Source organism: Bufo bufo, chromosome 2 (assembly GCF_905171765.1).
Source record: "Bufo bufo chromosome 2, aBufBuf1.1, whole genome shotgun sequence".
NCBI classification, from domain to species: Eukaryota; Metazoa; Chordata; class Amphibia; order Anura; family Bufonidae; genus Bufo; species Bufo bufo.
Window position 1 is genome coordinate 539,348,808 of NC_053390.1, and position 16,376 is coordinate 539,365,183.

The 16,376-nt window shown below is 41.6% G+C and overlaps 1 protein-coding gene across 1 annotated transcript in view; it reads left to right on the plus strand.

Moving 5' to 3' along the window:
- FRAS1 (Fraser extracellular matrix complex subunit 1) overlaps positions 1-16,376 on the plus strand; it is a 487,428-nt gene that overhangs the window by 398,483 nt on the left and 72,569 nt on the right. Inside the window, exons 51-53 of the mRNA XM_040418026.1 lie at positions 4,012-4,125; positions 7,187-7,337; positions 8,628-8,787. Of these exons, the coding sequence (XP_040273960.1) occupies positions 4,012-4,125; positions 7,187-7,337; positions 8,628-8,787 (425 nt within the window). The remainder of the gene's footprint in view (positions 1-4,011; positions 4,126-7,186; positions 7,338-8,627; positions 8,788-16,376) is intronic.

Consider the following 16,376-nt stretch of genomic DNA (forward strand, 5'->3'; position numbering starts at 1 on the left):
GACCCCACTTTCCTTTTGTCGTCCGCGTCCTCCTCATCATCTAGCGATGATGATGAGCCCCCAAGGCGGCGGAGCAAGGGGACCACCATGCTAGGGACCCTGTGGCCCACCCTAGTACGAGCAGTTCTGCGGCTCGTACTAGTTTTCCGGCCCACCAGTTAAGTCCACCGAAGCCCCCTGCTGGTGAACTTGTCTGGTATACCCTAGAGTGTTTTGAGCCCGTGATTCCTGATTTTGTAGGCCAACCAAGAATCCAGATTTCCACAGTGGGCTTCACTGAATATGACTACTTTAGTCTTTTTTTCAGTGACAACTTTGTAAATCTAATGGTGGAGCAAACAAACCTGTACGCCCAACATTTTGTTGCTCAACACCCGGGCTCCTTTTTGGCTAGGCCCGGTGGCTGGACTCCGGTCAGTGCAGCCGAGATGAGGACATTTTGGGTCCTCGTGCTGCACATGGACCTAGTCAAGAAACATAGTGTCAGGCATTACTGGAGTGGGGACGTCCTCTACCAGACCCCACTTTACAGTACGGCCATGACACGCTCCCGGTTTGAGGCCATCCGGAAATGCCTGTATTATTCAGATAATGCAGCATGTCCCCCCCCAAAATCAGGCCGGTCATCGATCACTTTGGGGCCAAATTTGTACAGGCCTATGTACCTGGAAGGAAGGTCGCAGTTGATGAGTCTCTCATTGCTTTCAAGGAGAGACTCCTTTTGCTCCAGTATGTTCCCTCTAAGCGGGCGAGGTATGGCGTGCAGCTGTACAAACTTTGTGAGAGTACCTCAGCATACACTTACAAGTTTTGTGTGTACGAGGGGCGAGATTCCCGTATTCAACCCCCAGAATGTCCCCCCACACTGGGTGTTAGCGGGAAACTTGTGTGGGACCTTATGCACCCACTGCTAGATAAGGGTTACCACCTGTACATTGATAACTTTTATACTAATATCCCCTTGTTCCAGTCCCTCGCCGCCAGATCCACGCCCGCTTGTGGGACCGTGCGTAAAAATCAACGCTGCCTCCCTACCCACCCCCTCCAGGTACCTATTCCCATTGGTGCGACCTGTGCCCTTACCAGTGGAAACCTGTTGCTGGTCAGATATAAGGACAAGAGGGATGTCCTTGTACTGTCCACAATTCATGGTAACGGCATCACCCCTGTCCCTGTGCGAGGTACCGCGGCAACGGTCCTCAAGCCCGATTGTATTATCGACTACAATCGGTATATGGGAGTAGTTGATCTCTATGATCAAGTCCACAAGCTATATAACGCCATGCGCAAAACCCGGGCATGGTACAAAAAAGTTGTGGTCTACTTTGTACAGGTTACCTTGTACAACTCTTTTGTGCTGTCCCGGTGCGCTGGCACCACAGGGACATTCCTTCAGTTCTATGAGGCAGTCCTCAAGGCCCTTATCTTTTCTGACCGGGAAAGAGCAGGCCGGAGTACCTCGGGAACTGGAGGCGCTCGGATCGTCCCTGCCCAACACTTTCCAGGTATGGTCCCCCATACTGGAAAGAAGGGACGGACCCAAAAAAGGTGCAGAGTGTGTCACAGGAGGGGGATACGGAAGGACACCACCACTCATTGTGACACGTGCCCCGATCATCCGGGCCTCTGCATTATTGGTTGCTTCAGGTAGTACCACACTTCCATGGAGTACTAAATTTATATCCCAATTTAGCCACTGACAATTGGATAAAAAACTATGGTTCTCAGACTTGAGACACTAAAACTAAAATTATTTTTTCTAAAATATTATTTAGTAAAACTAAAATAAATGTAAAAAGTAGACATATTAGGTATCTCCGCGTCCGTAAGAATCTGCTCTATAAAAATACCCCATGACCTAACCCCTCAGATAAACATGGTAAAAAATAAAAATAAAAAAAACGGTGCAAAAAAAAAGGTTTTCTTTGTCATCTTACATCACAAAAATTGTAATAGCTAGCGATCAAAAAGTCATATGCCCCCAAAATAGTGCCAATAAAACCGTCCTCTCATCCCGCAAAAAAATTTGCCCCTACCTAAGATAATCGGCTAAAAAAATTTATAAAATTAATCTTAGACTATGGAGATACTAAAATTATTATTTTTGGTTTATAAAAAGATAATATAGTGTAAAACATAAATAAATTTTAAAAAAGTAAACATATTAGGTATCGCCGCGGAATCTGCTCTATAAAAATAACCCATGAACTAACCCCTCAGATGAACACGGTAAAAAAAAAAAAAAAAAAAACACTGCCAAAACAGCAATTTTTTGGCAAATTTTCCATTTTAATCCTTTTTTTCCAATAACAAAGCAAGGGTTAACAGCCAAACTAAACTTAATATTTATTACCCTGATTCTGCACTTTACAGAAAAACCACATATGTGGTTGTAAACTGCTGTATGACCAAACGGCAGGGCGCAGAAGGAAAGGAACGCCGTATGTTTTCTGGAAGGCAGATTTTGTTGGCCTTTTTTTTTTGGGCACCATGTCCCATTTGAAACCCCCCTGATGCACCCCTAGAGTAGAAACTCCATAAAAGCGACCCCATCTAAGAAACTACACCCCTCAAGGTATTCAAAACTGATTTTACAAACTTTGTTAACCCTTTAGGTGTTCCTCAACAGTTTATGGCAAATGAAATTTCAGAATTTCTATTTTTGGTAACCTTGCCTCACAAAAATGTAATATAGATAAACCAAAAATCATATGTACCCTAAAAATAGTGCCAACAAAACTGCCACCTCATCCCGTAGTTTCCAAAATGGCGTCACTTTTATGGAGTTTCTACTCTAGGGGTGCATCAGGGGGGCTTCAAATGGGACATGGTGTAAATAAACCAGTCCAGCAAAAGCTGCCTTCCAAAAACCACACGGCGCACCTTTCCCTCTACGCCCTACCGTGTGCCCGTACAGTAGTTTACGGCCACATATGGTGTGTTTCAGCAAACTACAGAATCGGGGCAATAAATATAGCATTTTGTTTGGCTGTTAACCCTTGCTTTGTTACTGGAAAAAATGGATTAAAATGAAATTTGAGAATAAATTTTTTTTGCAAATTTTCCATCTCCATTTGCCAATAACTCTTGTGCAACACCTAAAGGGTTAACAAAGTTTGTAAAATCTGTTTTGAATACCTTGAGGGGTGTAGTTTCTTAGATGTTTACGGCCACATATGGGGTGTTTCTGAAAACTACAGAATCGGGCCAATAAATATAGCATTTTGTTTGGCTGTTAACCCTTGCTTTGTTACTGGAAAAAATGGATTAAAATGGAAAATTTGCCCAAAAATCTAAATTTTGAAATTTTATCTCCATTTTCCATTAACTCTTGTGGAACACCTAAAGGGTTAACGACGTTTGTAAAATCAGTTTTGAATACCTTGAGGGGTGTAGTTTCTTAGATGGGGTCGCTTTTATGGAGTTTCTACTCTAGGGGTGCATCAGGGGGGTTTCAAATGGGACATGGTGCCCAAAAAAAAGGCCAACAAAATCTGCCTTCCAGAAAACATACGGCGTTCCTTTCCTTCTGTAAGCCTCACAAAGTGACTTCAGACCTGAACTTTAAACTTCTAAGCCCTGTAACGTCCCCAAAAACTGAAATGTCATTCCCAAAATGATCCAAACATGAAGTATACATATGGAGGTATTACTATGTATTATAGAAGTAGAGAAATTGAAACTTGGAGATTAGCAATTTTTTCAAAATTTTGGGTAAATTTGTTTTTTTTTTTTATAAATAAAAATATTTTTTTTTTTACTTCATTTTACCAGTGTCATGAAGTACAATATGTGATGAAAAAATAATCTCAGAATGGCCTGGATAAGTCAAAGCGTTTTAAAGTTATCACCACTTAAAGTGACACTGGTCAGATTTGCTAAAAATGGCCTGGTCCTTAAGGTGAAATATGGCTGTGTCCTTAAGGAGTTAACCAGTATTGTCAAAATGGATATTTGTTATTGCAATGTATGCAGGAATCTTAAAAAAATGTAATTACCTTGTGGTTACAGATTGTTACTGCAGCGCCTCAGAGATTTAAAGTAGATATCCTTCCAGTTGATGATGGAACACCAAGAATCATTACCAATTTAGGACTTCAGTGGTTGGAATACATGGATGGAAAGGTAACGTTGGCTAACTCTTTTAGAATTGTGACTGACTTTTGTGTTAATTTCGTTCCACTTATTTATTTATTTTTTACATTTTATGTTGTGTCCTTGTGTTAAAATAAAAAAAAATCTAGTTTTCCCCCTTACATCTATACTCAATACCCCATAATGAGAAAGTGAAAACAGAATTTTAGAAATCTTTGCAGATTTATTAAAAGGGAAAAGAAAAGTATTCAGACCCTTTGCGATGACACTTGAAATTTAGCTCTGGGGGCTTCCCATTTTTCTTGATCATCTTTGAGATGTTTCTTTGCTTTTATTGAAGTCCGCCTGTGGTAAATTCAGCCGACTGGACATGATTTGGAAAGGTACACTTCTGTCTATATAAGGCCTCACAGCTGACAATTCATTTTAGAGCAAAAAACAAGCCATGAGAAGGAAAGAACTGTGTGTAGTGCTCAGAGACAGTTTTGTGTGAAAGATCTGAAGATGGGTACAAAAAAAATTCTGCTGCACTGAAAGTTTCTAAGAGCACAGTGGCCTGCATTATTTTTAAATGGAAGAAGTATGGAACAACCAGGACACTTCCTAGAGCTGGCTGCCTCATCAAAATAAGTAATTGGGGGATAAAGGCCTTAGTGAGAGAGGTGACAAAGAACCCAATGGTCACTCTGGCTGAGCTCCCAAGATCCTGTGTGCAGATAAGACAAACTTCCAGAAGGTCAGTCGTCATTGCAGAACTTCATCAGTCTGGGCTTTGTAGCAGAGTCGCCATAAAGAAGCCTCTTCTCAGTAACGGACTTATGAAAGCCCGTCTGCAGTTTGCGGAAAAGCACCTAAAAGACTCAGACTGTGAGAAACAAGATTCTTTGGTCTGACAAAACCAAGATTGGATGAGCCTCCCTAGTATCGCGGGTAACGGTAAGAAGGCTCGTCCCTGTCCCCGCCTGCCATTGACTGCTCCCCTCCGACACCGGATGTTTTCATCCGCTCACAGGGAGAAGTGCGGGTACCAGGAGTGGCTCAGGGGGCGGGGAGCCAGGTAAGTATATTCAGTGTGAGGGGCCCGGCATATGGGGGACATTTTTATAGTCTTGGATAACCCCTTTAAATCTAAGTGTCATGTCTGGAGGAGACCAGGCACCGCTCATCGCCTACCCAATACCATCCTTACAGTGACGCATGGTGGTGGCAGCATCATGCTGTGAGGGTGTTTTTCAGCAGCTGGGACAGGGAGACTGGTTAGGGTTAAGGGAAAGCTGAATAGAGCAAAGTGCCCTTGACCTCATACTGGGCCAAGGTTAATTTTCCTACAAGACAATGACCCTAAGCACTCAGCCAGGTCAACAGAGGAGTGGCTTAAGGGCAACTTGATTTTTTTTATTTTAGCACAAGGCCGCAACATAATAGAATGTGAAAAAAATAAAAGGGCCTGAACACTTTCTAAATGCACTGTAATTTTGGTTGCTTATGAACACTGGACAAATGTGAATTTAGAATCCATAACGGGATACTTCGATAACCCGAACTTTAGACGCCGAACTTAAAACACAAGTTCGCTCAACACTACTAATGAGTGTTCCTATGATATGAACACTCGTTAATGATTATCTGGCGGATTCTTGGCCTGTGTGAAGTGCCCTTAAATATCTGATCAGTACCAATCAGATACTGGATGGATACTTGCCAATTAGATACTTATACCGTATCCTAAGGGGATACGTTTGTATTGTGGGAAAACCCCTTTGACTAGTTCAAAATAAGGCCATTTACCCCCACCCTTCCTGACCAGATGCATTTTTTTTTAGTAGATGTGTCTTTGAAAGCCCCAACTTTTTTCAGTGATATATGAGGCTTTATTTTTATATCTTTTTTATTTTAGCATTTTTTGTTTTTATACAGGGGTAAAAAAGGAAAAAAAATAGTCTTTAAAACTTTTTTTAATAGCACAAAGTGCTACTAAGTTAGATTTTTTTTTAAATCATGTCCCTCTCCATAATGGCAATTTTGATATAAGAGAGGTATGGGTTATGGGGGCGGGGTTACAAATGTGATCTGTATTGGCTTTTTTTTTTTTCTTCAATTAAATTTTTTTCTTTTGTGTTATTTACAGGGGATATAGCACCTGCAGACTTTAACAAGGCAGTTGGTCCTAGAGCTGATCTGGGTCTGCTAAGATCACATGAGCTGCTAATTTTGCAAGGGCATTCAGGGACATCCTTGTAGAGTTAGGCCTCATGCCGTGTGCATTCCGTATTTTGCAGAATGGAACAGCTGGCCCCTAATAGAATAATAATAATAGGACATGTTCTATTTTTTGCGGAACGGACATACGGAAACGGAATGCACACGGAGTAACTCAGTTATTTTTTTTGCTGACCCAATGAAATGAATGGTTTCACATACGGTCCGCAAAGAAAACGGAATGAACACAGAAAGAAAATACGTTCGTGTGCATGAGCCTTAATATGCTGATCTCCTAGACGTCCCAGGTCTCTTAAAGCCAACAGAGAAGTAGAGCAAAAGCTCCTTCTGCAGCAAGTTTTCTTATATCCATAGATACATTGGCTTGTTAGAAGCTGGATAGGAAATGGCTGATCACCTAAAATACATACAGGAGAATTCTTTATGTCTACGAACAGTTTTGATTAGACACATGACAGAGTAGGAAAAAGAGTTGAATAAGGCCTCATGCACACAGCAGTTTGGGTCCGCATCCGACCCGCCGTTTTTGCGGCGTGTGCTGTCCGCATCCGTTGCTCCGTTCCGTGGCATTTCTACAATGGGCCGCCCGTTCCGCAAATTGTGGAAGGCACAGAAGCGGCTTCCGTTTTTTGCGTATCCGCGGAATGCGGACCGCAAAAAACGGAACGGTCGTGTGCATGAGGCCTAAAGGACACATTACTGCTCTTGTAGTGTTTCTTTAAAAACACAATAGGTATTATAAATCATGTATCATCTTTCTGTATTAATGGGTGTTGATATTATTTTTCTGCAATGCAAAGCTTTCTGCTTCCAACATGTATTTTAATGTAATCTCACTTGTGAGAATCAGCAATATTTGGATTATTTCCAGGCTTCCAATTACATTACAAAGAAGGAACTAATGACCATAGATCCAGACACCGATGACAAGCAACTTACCTATGAAATTTTAAGTGGGCCCACACATGGCTATTTGGAAAACAAACTAAAACCTGGGTTACTCCTCACTTCATTTACACAAGGTATGCTGTTTTTTCAATAAACTATTCGGTCTTTTTTCTTAAAGAAAAAAAAATCTGGCTCAGTTCATAAAAATCTTCATAAGTTTAAATTGTTGACTTATTAGAGCATGTGCATGTGTGTTGGTAGTGGTGCAGCAGAAAAATAGTGCATTAATGCACAGCAAAAACTGCAAAAAAAAACCACAATACACGGTTTGTTTCTTTTTAAAGGAAACACTTCTCAAAAAATGCTTCAAGTGCTAATTATCTGGAGATATTAAAGGGCATCTGTCAGCAGATTTGTACCTGTGAAACCGGCTGACCTGTTACATGTGCGCTTGGCAGCTGAAGACATCTGTGTTGGCCCCATGTTCATATGTGTCTGCAAGGCTGGGAAAAATGATGTTTTAATATATGCAAATGAGCCTCCAAGAGCAACGAGAGTGTTGCCATTACACCTAGACGATCTGCTCTCTCTGCAACTGCCATGCCCTCTGCACTTCGATTGACAGGGCCAGGTAGTGTAAACGTCATCATGCCTGGTCCTGTCAATTAAAGTGCAGAGGGGGAGGCAGTTGCAGAGAGAGCAGAACCTCTAGGTGTAATGGCAATGCCCCTATTGCTCCTAGAGACTCATTTGCATATATTAAAACATAATTTTTCTCAGCAATGCAGACACATATGAACATGGAACCAACACAGATGCCTTCAGCTGCCAAGTGCACATGGAACAGGTCAGCCAGTTTCATAGGTACAAATCTGCTGACAGATGCCCTTTAAAGTTATCGGATATTGATAACTATACTTGTTAAAAGGGTGTGCATTGAACAGTCCAGTGCCGTTACACTACACCCTCATTAAAGTTACATCAGGAGTGCTTCTCCCAAAACAAGAAATTAATATAGCTGGAATTCTGGGAAACAAATACATTAAAAGAAAGTTAAAACATTTTTTTTTAACAAACAAATTGTGCACCCTCAGACACATTCCCTGGGTGGTTTTGTGTAAATCTCTGGATATATGCTTTAAGTGGAGTACTCGTGATGTATAATAACATCTTACTGGGCTATCCTCCAATATCTCTCTATTTTATTATGGGCAATACATTATTCCCATTATCATTATTGTTTGTATTGCATAGTTTACAGGGCTGCAGGTGTTTCACATCTGCACTTTAGCAGTGATGGTGTCTGATTCATCCTTGGGGTTTATTGCATTTTTAATAAACAATAATGAATGTCCTGTTCAGATGGTAACTTTGCTGGAAATCCACACACTTCATGTGTCCGTTAAAAGGTGTTTCTTTTTCAGAGGACATAAACCTGGGCTTGATGCGTTATATTCTAAATGAAGCCAAGTACAAGGAAACCATGGATAACTTTAAATTTCTTGTGAAAGACAGTAAACCCAATGTGGTCACTGACAATGTGTTCCACATCCAGTGGTCGCTGATAAGCTTTACCTACGTTAGGTAAGTCAGTCAGGCTCTGAAAAATCCTAATTTCACTTTCAAAACTGCATATAAAGGGCAAACGTCAAGTTTTACGGGTTTTCTATATTGATGGCCTATCCTCAGGAGGCTGTGGTCTCTTCCTAGGCCTATAACATCACGTTTATCGGTTACTTGGCCTAGATTCAGCTCATTCCCTTTAAAGTGAAGGGGCCTGAGCTGCAATTCCATGCACAGCCACTTTGCAATAGATGGTACTCTGCTTGGTAAGTTGAGTTGAGGCCGCTGTGCTCACCAAACTGCTGATCGACAGAGGGTGCCGGGTGTTGGAACTCTGCCGATCTAATACTGATGACCTATCCTGAGGATAAGTCATCAGTTATAAATACCCAGAAAACCCCTTTAACATAATACAAATATTAAAACAAAATGCCATGTTAAAGGATAACTGTGCATTTAGACCCTAATTTCAATTTTCATATATGTAGTTACTAATGACATGATATTCCAGAATCAGTTACTATTAGACTGACTTACCCCATATTTAATAAGATTAAGCCCTTAGCAACCAGTCTGCATAAAACTGCAATATCACTATTCAGTTAAGATGGCCGCCACTGCCCTCACCCTGAGGCTAATCCCGCCTGCCCTCACTAGCCAGTAACAATAGCCCCCCAAAAGTGTCAGTAACCAGAGCCCTCCCACTAAAGGGTTAATCCCCTGCAGCACAAAGGGGTCCTCTTACCACATGTTGCTTTCATTTATACACTGAGCAGATGTCAGATCTCCCTTCCCTGGTCTGCGCTGCACCAACTCTGCATTCTCCAGGTCTGCTGAGTGAGGGAGGGTCTGCCAAGCGCAGGGACAGGGAGAAGTGCACACAGCCCAGGCACTTATCAGCTGCTGGGGAGGACCTGGCTTTAATCATTTACTTACAGTCCCTGGCTGTCAGTAATCTGACCCTGCACCCTGCGTGCTCCGTCTATCCAGACGGACCATGCCTAGCAACCCTATTTTAAGCACAGGTAAAAGTAGGCAGTACAGGGAACAAAAATGTGGAATTAAGGGGTAATTGAATACACAGTGAAAAGTTGAAATAGGGCCACCAAGGTGATATTAATCACCACAATCCAATACTCCAAAAAAATAAATACAACAGTTATCCTTTAATCATATTAAATGCTTTCTCAGGCTCAGGGAAAATAAAGATTTTCACTGTGTTCATTGAAAACCATGGATATCTTTTGATTCCAGTGCTTGTTGTCAGTTGTCTACAGCCAACACTTGCCTGTAGGTAATAGGGGGTTTCCTAGGTGAGACACTTCCTTTGGTAACTAAAACGCTGTTTATACTTCAAAAAGAACTGTATTTGTTTTGGCCTAAAAAAGTGTGAGTGTCTTTGAGTGTGGCTTTGAGAAAATACGACCCTGTTCTGTGGGACAGTATGAGTATGCCAATACCAAATTTATACCATTTTTATCATTTCCCAGCCGCTGTGGGCAGATGTCAGCTGTGTAATACAGCTGACGCACAATGTGTATGCAGCAAACACAGCTCCTGAGCCTGCTCCATACACACTTCGCACACACCTCAGATGTACAAGTATGCCCAGGTGCACAAAAGGGTTATTACCCTAAAATAAATACAATGCAATAATAAAAGAATGCATCAAATATGGCAACACTGAGACTCCTGCGAAAAATGTGAATTTTGGTGAATCAAACATGTCAACTCCCAAGTAAAATTTGGTTTTAAGTATGGTAATTAATCATGTGATGTGTGTGTTTTTTTAACTGGGATGAGTGAGCTGGTTATGGGTAAGGCTATTTAACCGAAAGATGTAGACCAGGGAGCGGGTTCATATATATGGACTTTTTGACTATATATGGACTTTTTGTATTTTTCCAAAAATTCAAGTGTGGATATTTTGGGACAGTTTCAAATGCTGGATTTATTTTGCTACACGATTAGCTTATTGTTAGGGGGAAAAAATTGTTCTCAGTAGACAACTCCTGCAACTTTGCAGTATTAAGAGACAAAATACAGGTACAAACCGGATTCCAAAAAAGTTGGGACACTAAACAAATTGTGAATAAAAACTGAATGCAATGATGTGGAGATGGCAAATGTCAATATTTTATTTGTAATAGAACGTAGATGTCAGATCAAACGTTTAATCCGAGTAAATGTATCATTTTAAAGGAAAAATACGTTGATTCCAATTTTCACGGTGTCAACAAATCCCCAAAAAGTTGGGACAAGTAGCAATAAGAGGCTGGAAAAAGTAAATTTGAGCATAACGAAGAGCTGGAAGACCAATTAACACTAATTAGGTCAATTGGACACATGATTGGGTATAAAAAGAGCTTCTCAGAGTGGCAGTGTCTCTCAGAAGCCAAGATGGGTAGAGGATCACCAATTCCCACAATGTTGCCCAGAAAGATAGTGGAGCAATATCAGAAAGGTGTTACCAAGCGAAAAATTGCAAAGACTTTGCATCTATCATCATCAACTGTGCATAACATCATCCTAAGATTCAGAGAATCTGGAACAATCTCTGTACGTAAGGGTCAAGGCCGTAAAACCATACTGGATGCCCGTGATCTCCGGGCCGTTAAACGACACTGCACCACAAACAGGAATGCTACTGTAAAGGAAATCACAGAATGGGCTCAGGAATACTTCCAGAAACCATTGTCAGTGAACACAATCCACCGTGCCATCCGCCGTTGCCAGCTGAAACTCTACAGTGCAAAGAAGAAGCCATTTCTAAGCAAGATCCACAAGCTCAGGCGTTTTCACTGGGCCAGGGATCATTTAAAATGGAGTGTGGCAAAATGGAAGACTGTTCTGTGGTCAGACGAGTCACGATTCAAAGTTTTTTTTGGAAATCTGGGACGCCATGTCATCCGAACCAAAGAGGACAACGACAACCCAAGTTGTTATCAATGCTCAGTTCAGAAGCCTGCATCTCTGATGGTATGGGGTTGCATGAGTGCATGTGGCATGGGCAGCTTGCATGTCTGGAAAGGCACCATCAATGCAGAAAAATATATTCAGGTTCTAGAACAACATATGCTCCCATCCCAACGTCATCTCTTTCAGGGAAGACCCTGCATTTTTCAACAAGATAATGCCAGACCACATTCTGCATCAATCACAACATCATGGCTGCGTAGGAGAAGGATCCGGGTACTGAAATGGCTAGTCTGCAGTCCAGATCTTTCACCTATAGAGAACATTTGGCGCATCATAAAGAGGAAGGTGCAACAAAGAAGGCCCAAGACGATTGAACAGTTAGAGGCCTGTATTAGACAAGAATGGGAGAGCATTCCTATTTCTAAACTTGAGAAACTGGTCTCCTCGGTCCCCAGACGTCTGTTGAGTGTTGTAAGAAGAAGGGGAGATGCCACACAGTGGTGAAAATGGCCTTGTCCCAACTTTTTGGGGATTTGTTGACACCATGAAATTCTGATTCAACATATTTTTCCCTTAACCACTTAAGGACCACAGGTTTATACCCCTCTAAAGACCAGGCCCTTTTTTACAAATCGGCACTACACTACTTTCACCGTTTATTGCTCGGTCATGCAACTTACCACCCAAATGAATTTTACCTCCTTTTCTTCTCACTAATAGAGCTTTCATTTGGTGGTATTTCATTGCTGCTGACATTTTTACTTTTTTTGTTATTAATCGAAATTTAACGATTTTTTTGCAAAAAAAATGACATTTTTCACTTTCAGTTGTAAAATTTTGCAAAAAAAACGACATCCATATAGAAATTTTGCTCTAAATTTATAGTTCTACATGTCTTTGATAAAAAAAAAAATGTTTGGGTAAAAAAAAATGGTTTGGGTAAAAGTTATAGCGTTTACAAACTATGGTACAAAAATGTGAATTTCCGCTTTTTGAAGCAGCTCTGACTTTCTGAGCACCTGTCATGTTTCCTGAGGTTCTACAATGCCCAGACAGTACAAACACCCCACAAATGACCCCATTTCGGAAAGTAGACACCCTAAGGTATTCGCTGATGGGCATAGTGAGTTCATAGAACTTTTTATTTTTTGTCACAAGTTAGCGGAAAATGATGATTTTTATTTTTTTTTTTTTATTACAAAGTCTCATATTCCACTAACTTGTGACAAAAAATAAAAACTTCTATGAACTCACTATGCCCATCACGAAATACCTTGGGGTCTCTTCTTTCCAAAATGGGGTCACTTGTGGGGTAGTTATACTGCCCTGACATTCTAGGGGCCCAAATGTGTGGTAAGGAGTTTGAAATCAAATTCTGTAAAAAATGACCTGTGAAATCCGAAAGGTGCTCTTTGGAATATGGGCCCCTTTGCCCACCTAGGCTGCAAAAAAGTGTCACACATCTGGTATCTCTGTATTCAGGAGAAGTTGAGGAATGTGTTTTGGGGTGTCATTTTACATATACCCCTGCTGGGTGAGAGAAATATCTTGGCAAAAGACAACTTTTCCCATTTTTTTATACAAAGTTGGCATTTGACCAAGATATTTATCTCACCCAGCATGGGTATATGTAAAAAGACACCCCAAAACACATTCCTCAACTTCTCCTGAATACAGAGATACCAGATGTGTGACACTTTTTTGCAGCCTAGGTGGGCAAAGGGGCCCATATTCCAAAGAGCACCTTTCGGATTTCACAGGTCATTTTTTACAGAATTTGATTTCAAACTCCTTACCACACATTTGGGCCCCTAGAATGTCAGGGCAGTATAACTACCCCACAAGTGACCCCATTTTGGAAAGAAGAGACCCCAAGGTATTTCGTGATGGGCATGGCAAGTTCCTAGAATTTTTTATTTTTTGTCACAAGTTAGTGGAAAATGATGATTTTTTTTTTTTATTTTTTTTTTCATACAAAGTCTCATATTCCACTAACTTGTGACAAAAAATAAAAACTTCCATGAACTCACTATGCCCATCAGCGAATACCTTGGGGTCTCTTCTTTCCAAAATGGGGTCACTTGTGGGGTAGTTATACTGCCCTGGCATTCTAGGGGCCCGAATGTGTGGTAAGGAGTTTGAAATCAAATTCTGTAAAAAATGACCTGTGAAATCCGAAAGGTGCTCTTTGGAATATGGGCCCCTTTGCCCACCTAGGCTGCAAAAAAGTGTCACACATCTGGTATCTCTGTATTCAGGAGAAGTTGAGGAATGTGTTTTGGGGTGTCTTTTTACATATACCCATGCTGGGTGAGATAAATATCTTGGTCAAATGCCAACTTTGTATAAAAAAATGGGAAAAGTTGTCTTTTGCCAAGATATTTCTCTCACCCAGCAGGGGTATATGTAAAATGACACCCCAAAACACATTCCCCACCTTCTCCTGAGTACGGGGATACCAGATGTGTGACACTTTTTTGCAGCCTAGGTGGGCAAAGGGGCCCATATTCCAAAGAGCACCTTTCGGATTTCACAGGTCATTTTTTACAGAATTTGATTTCAAACTCCTTACCACACATTTGGGCCCCTAGAATGCCAGGGCAGTATAACTACCCCACAAGTGACCCCATTTTGGAAAGAAGAGACCCCAAGGTATTCGCTGATGGGCATAGTGAGTTCATGGAAGTTTTTATTTTTTGTCACAAGTTAGTGGAATATGAGACTTTGTATGAAAAAAAAAAAAAAAAAAAGAAATCATCATTTTCCACTAACTTGTGACAAAAAATAAAAAATTCTAGGAACTCGCCATGCCCCTCACGGAATACCTTGGGGTGTCTTCTTTCCAAAATGGGGTCACTTGTGGGGTAGTTATACTGCCCTGGCATTTTCCAGGGGCCCTAATGTGTGGTAAGTAGGTAAATGACCTGTGAAATCCTAAAGGTGCTCTTTGGAATATGGGCCCCTTTGCCCACCTAGGCTGCAAAAAAGTGTCACACATGTGGTATCGCCGTATTCAGGAGAAGTTGGGGAATGTGTTTTGGGGTGTCATTTTACATATACCCTTGCTGGGTGAGAGAAATATCTTGGCAAAAGACAACTTTTCCCATTTTTTTATACAAAGTTGGCATTTGACCAAGATATTTATCTCACCCAGCATGGGTATATGTAAAATGACACCCCAAAACACATTCCCCAACTTCTCCTGAGTACGGTGATACCAGATGTGTGACACTTTTTTGCAGCCTAGATGCGCAAAGGTGCCCAAATTCCTTTTAGGAGGGCATTTTTAGACATTTGGATACCAGACTTCTTCTCACGCTTTGGGGCCCCTAGAATGCCAGGGCAGTATAAATACCCCACATGTGACCCCATTTTGGAAAGAAGACACCCCAAGGTATTCAATGAGGGGCATGGCGAGTTCATAGAATTTTTTTTTTTTTTGGCACAAGTTAGCGGAAATTGATATTTTTAATTTTTTTCTCACAAAGTCTTCCGTTCCGCTAACTTGGGACAAAAATTTCAATCTTTCATGGACTCAATATGCCCCTCACGGAATACCTGGGGGTGTCTTCTTTCCGAAATGGGGTCACATGTGGGGTATTTATACTGCCCTGGCATTCTAGGGGCCCTAAAGCGTGAGAAGAAGTCTGGAATATAAATGTCTAAAAAATTTTACGCATTTGGTTTCCGTGAGGGGTAGGGTGAGTTCATGTGAGATTTTATTTTTTGACACAAGTTAGTGGAATATGAGACTTTGTAAGAAAAAAAAAATAATAATTCCGCTAACTTGGGCCAAAAAAATGTCTGAATGGAGCCTTACAGAGGGGTGATCAATGACAGGGGGGTGATCAATGACAGGGGGTTGATCAATGACAGGGGGTTGATCAATGACAGGGGGGTGATCAATGACAGGGGGGTGATCAGGGAGTCTATATGGGGTGATCACCACAGTCATTGATCACGCCCGTGTAAGGCTCCATTCAGACGTCCGTATGCGTTTTGCGGATCCGATCCATCTATCAGTGGATCCGTAAAAATCATGCGGACGTCTGAATGGAGCTTTACAGGGGGGTAATCAATGACAGGGGGGGTGATCAGGGAGTCTATATGGGGTGATCACCAGTCATTGATCACGCCCCTGTATGGCTTCATTCAGACGTCCGTATGCGTTTTGCGGATCCGATCCATCTATCAGTGGATCCGTAAAAATCATGCGGACGTCTGAATGGAGCTTTACAGGGGGGTAATCAATGACAGGGGGGTAATCAATGACAGGGGGGTGATCAGGGAGTCTATATGGGGTGATCACCACAGTCATTGATCACGCCCCTGTAAGGCTTCATTCAGACGTCCGGATGCATTTTGCGGATCCGATCCATCTATCAGTGCATCCGTAAAAATCATGCGGACATCTGAATGGAGCTTTACAGGGGGGGTAATCAATGACAGGGGGGTGATCACCACAGTCATTGATCATGCCCCTGTAAGGCTTCATTCAGACGTCCGGATGCGTTTTGCGGATCCGATCCATCTATCAGTGCATCCGTAAAAATCATGCGGACATCTGAATGGAGCTTTACAGGGGGGTGATCAGGGAGTCTATATGGGGTGATCACCACAGTCATTGATCATGCCCCTGTAAGGCTTCATTCAGACGTCCGGATGCATTTTGCGGATCCGATCCATCTATC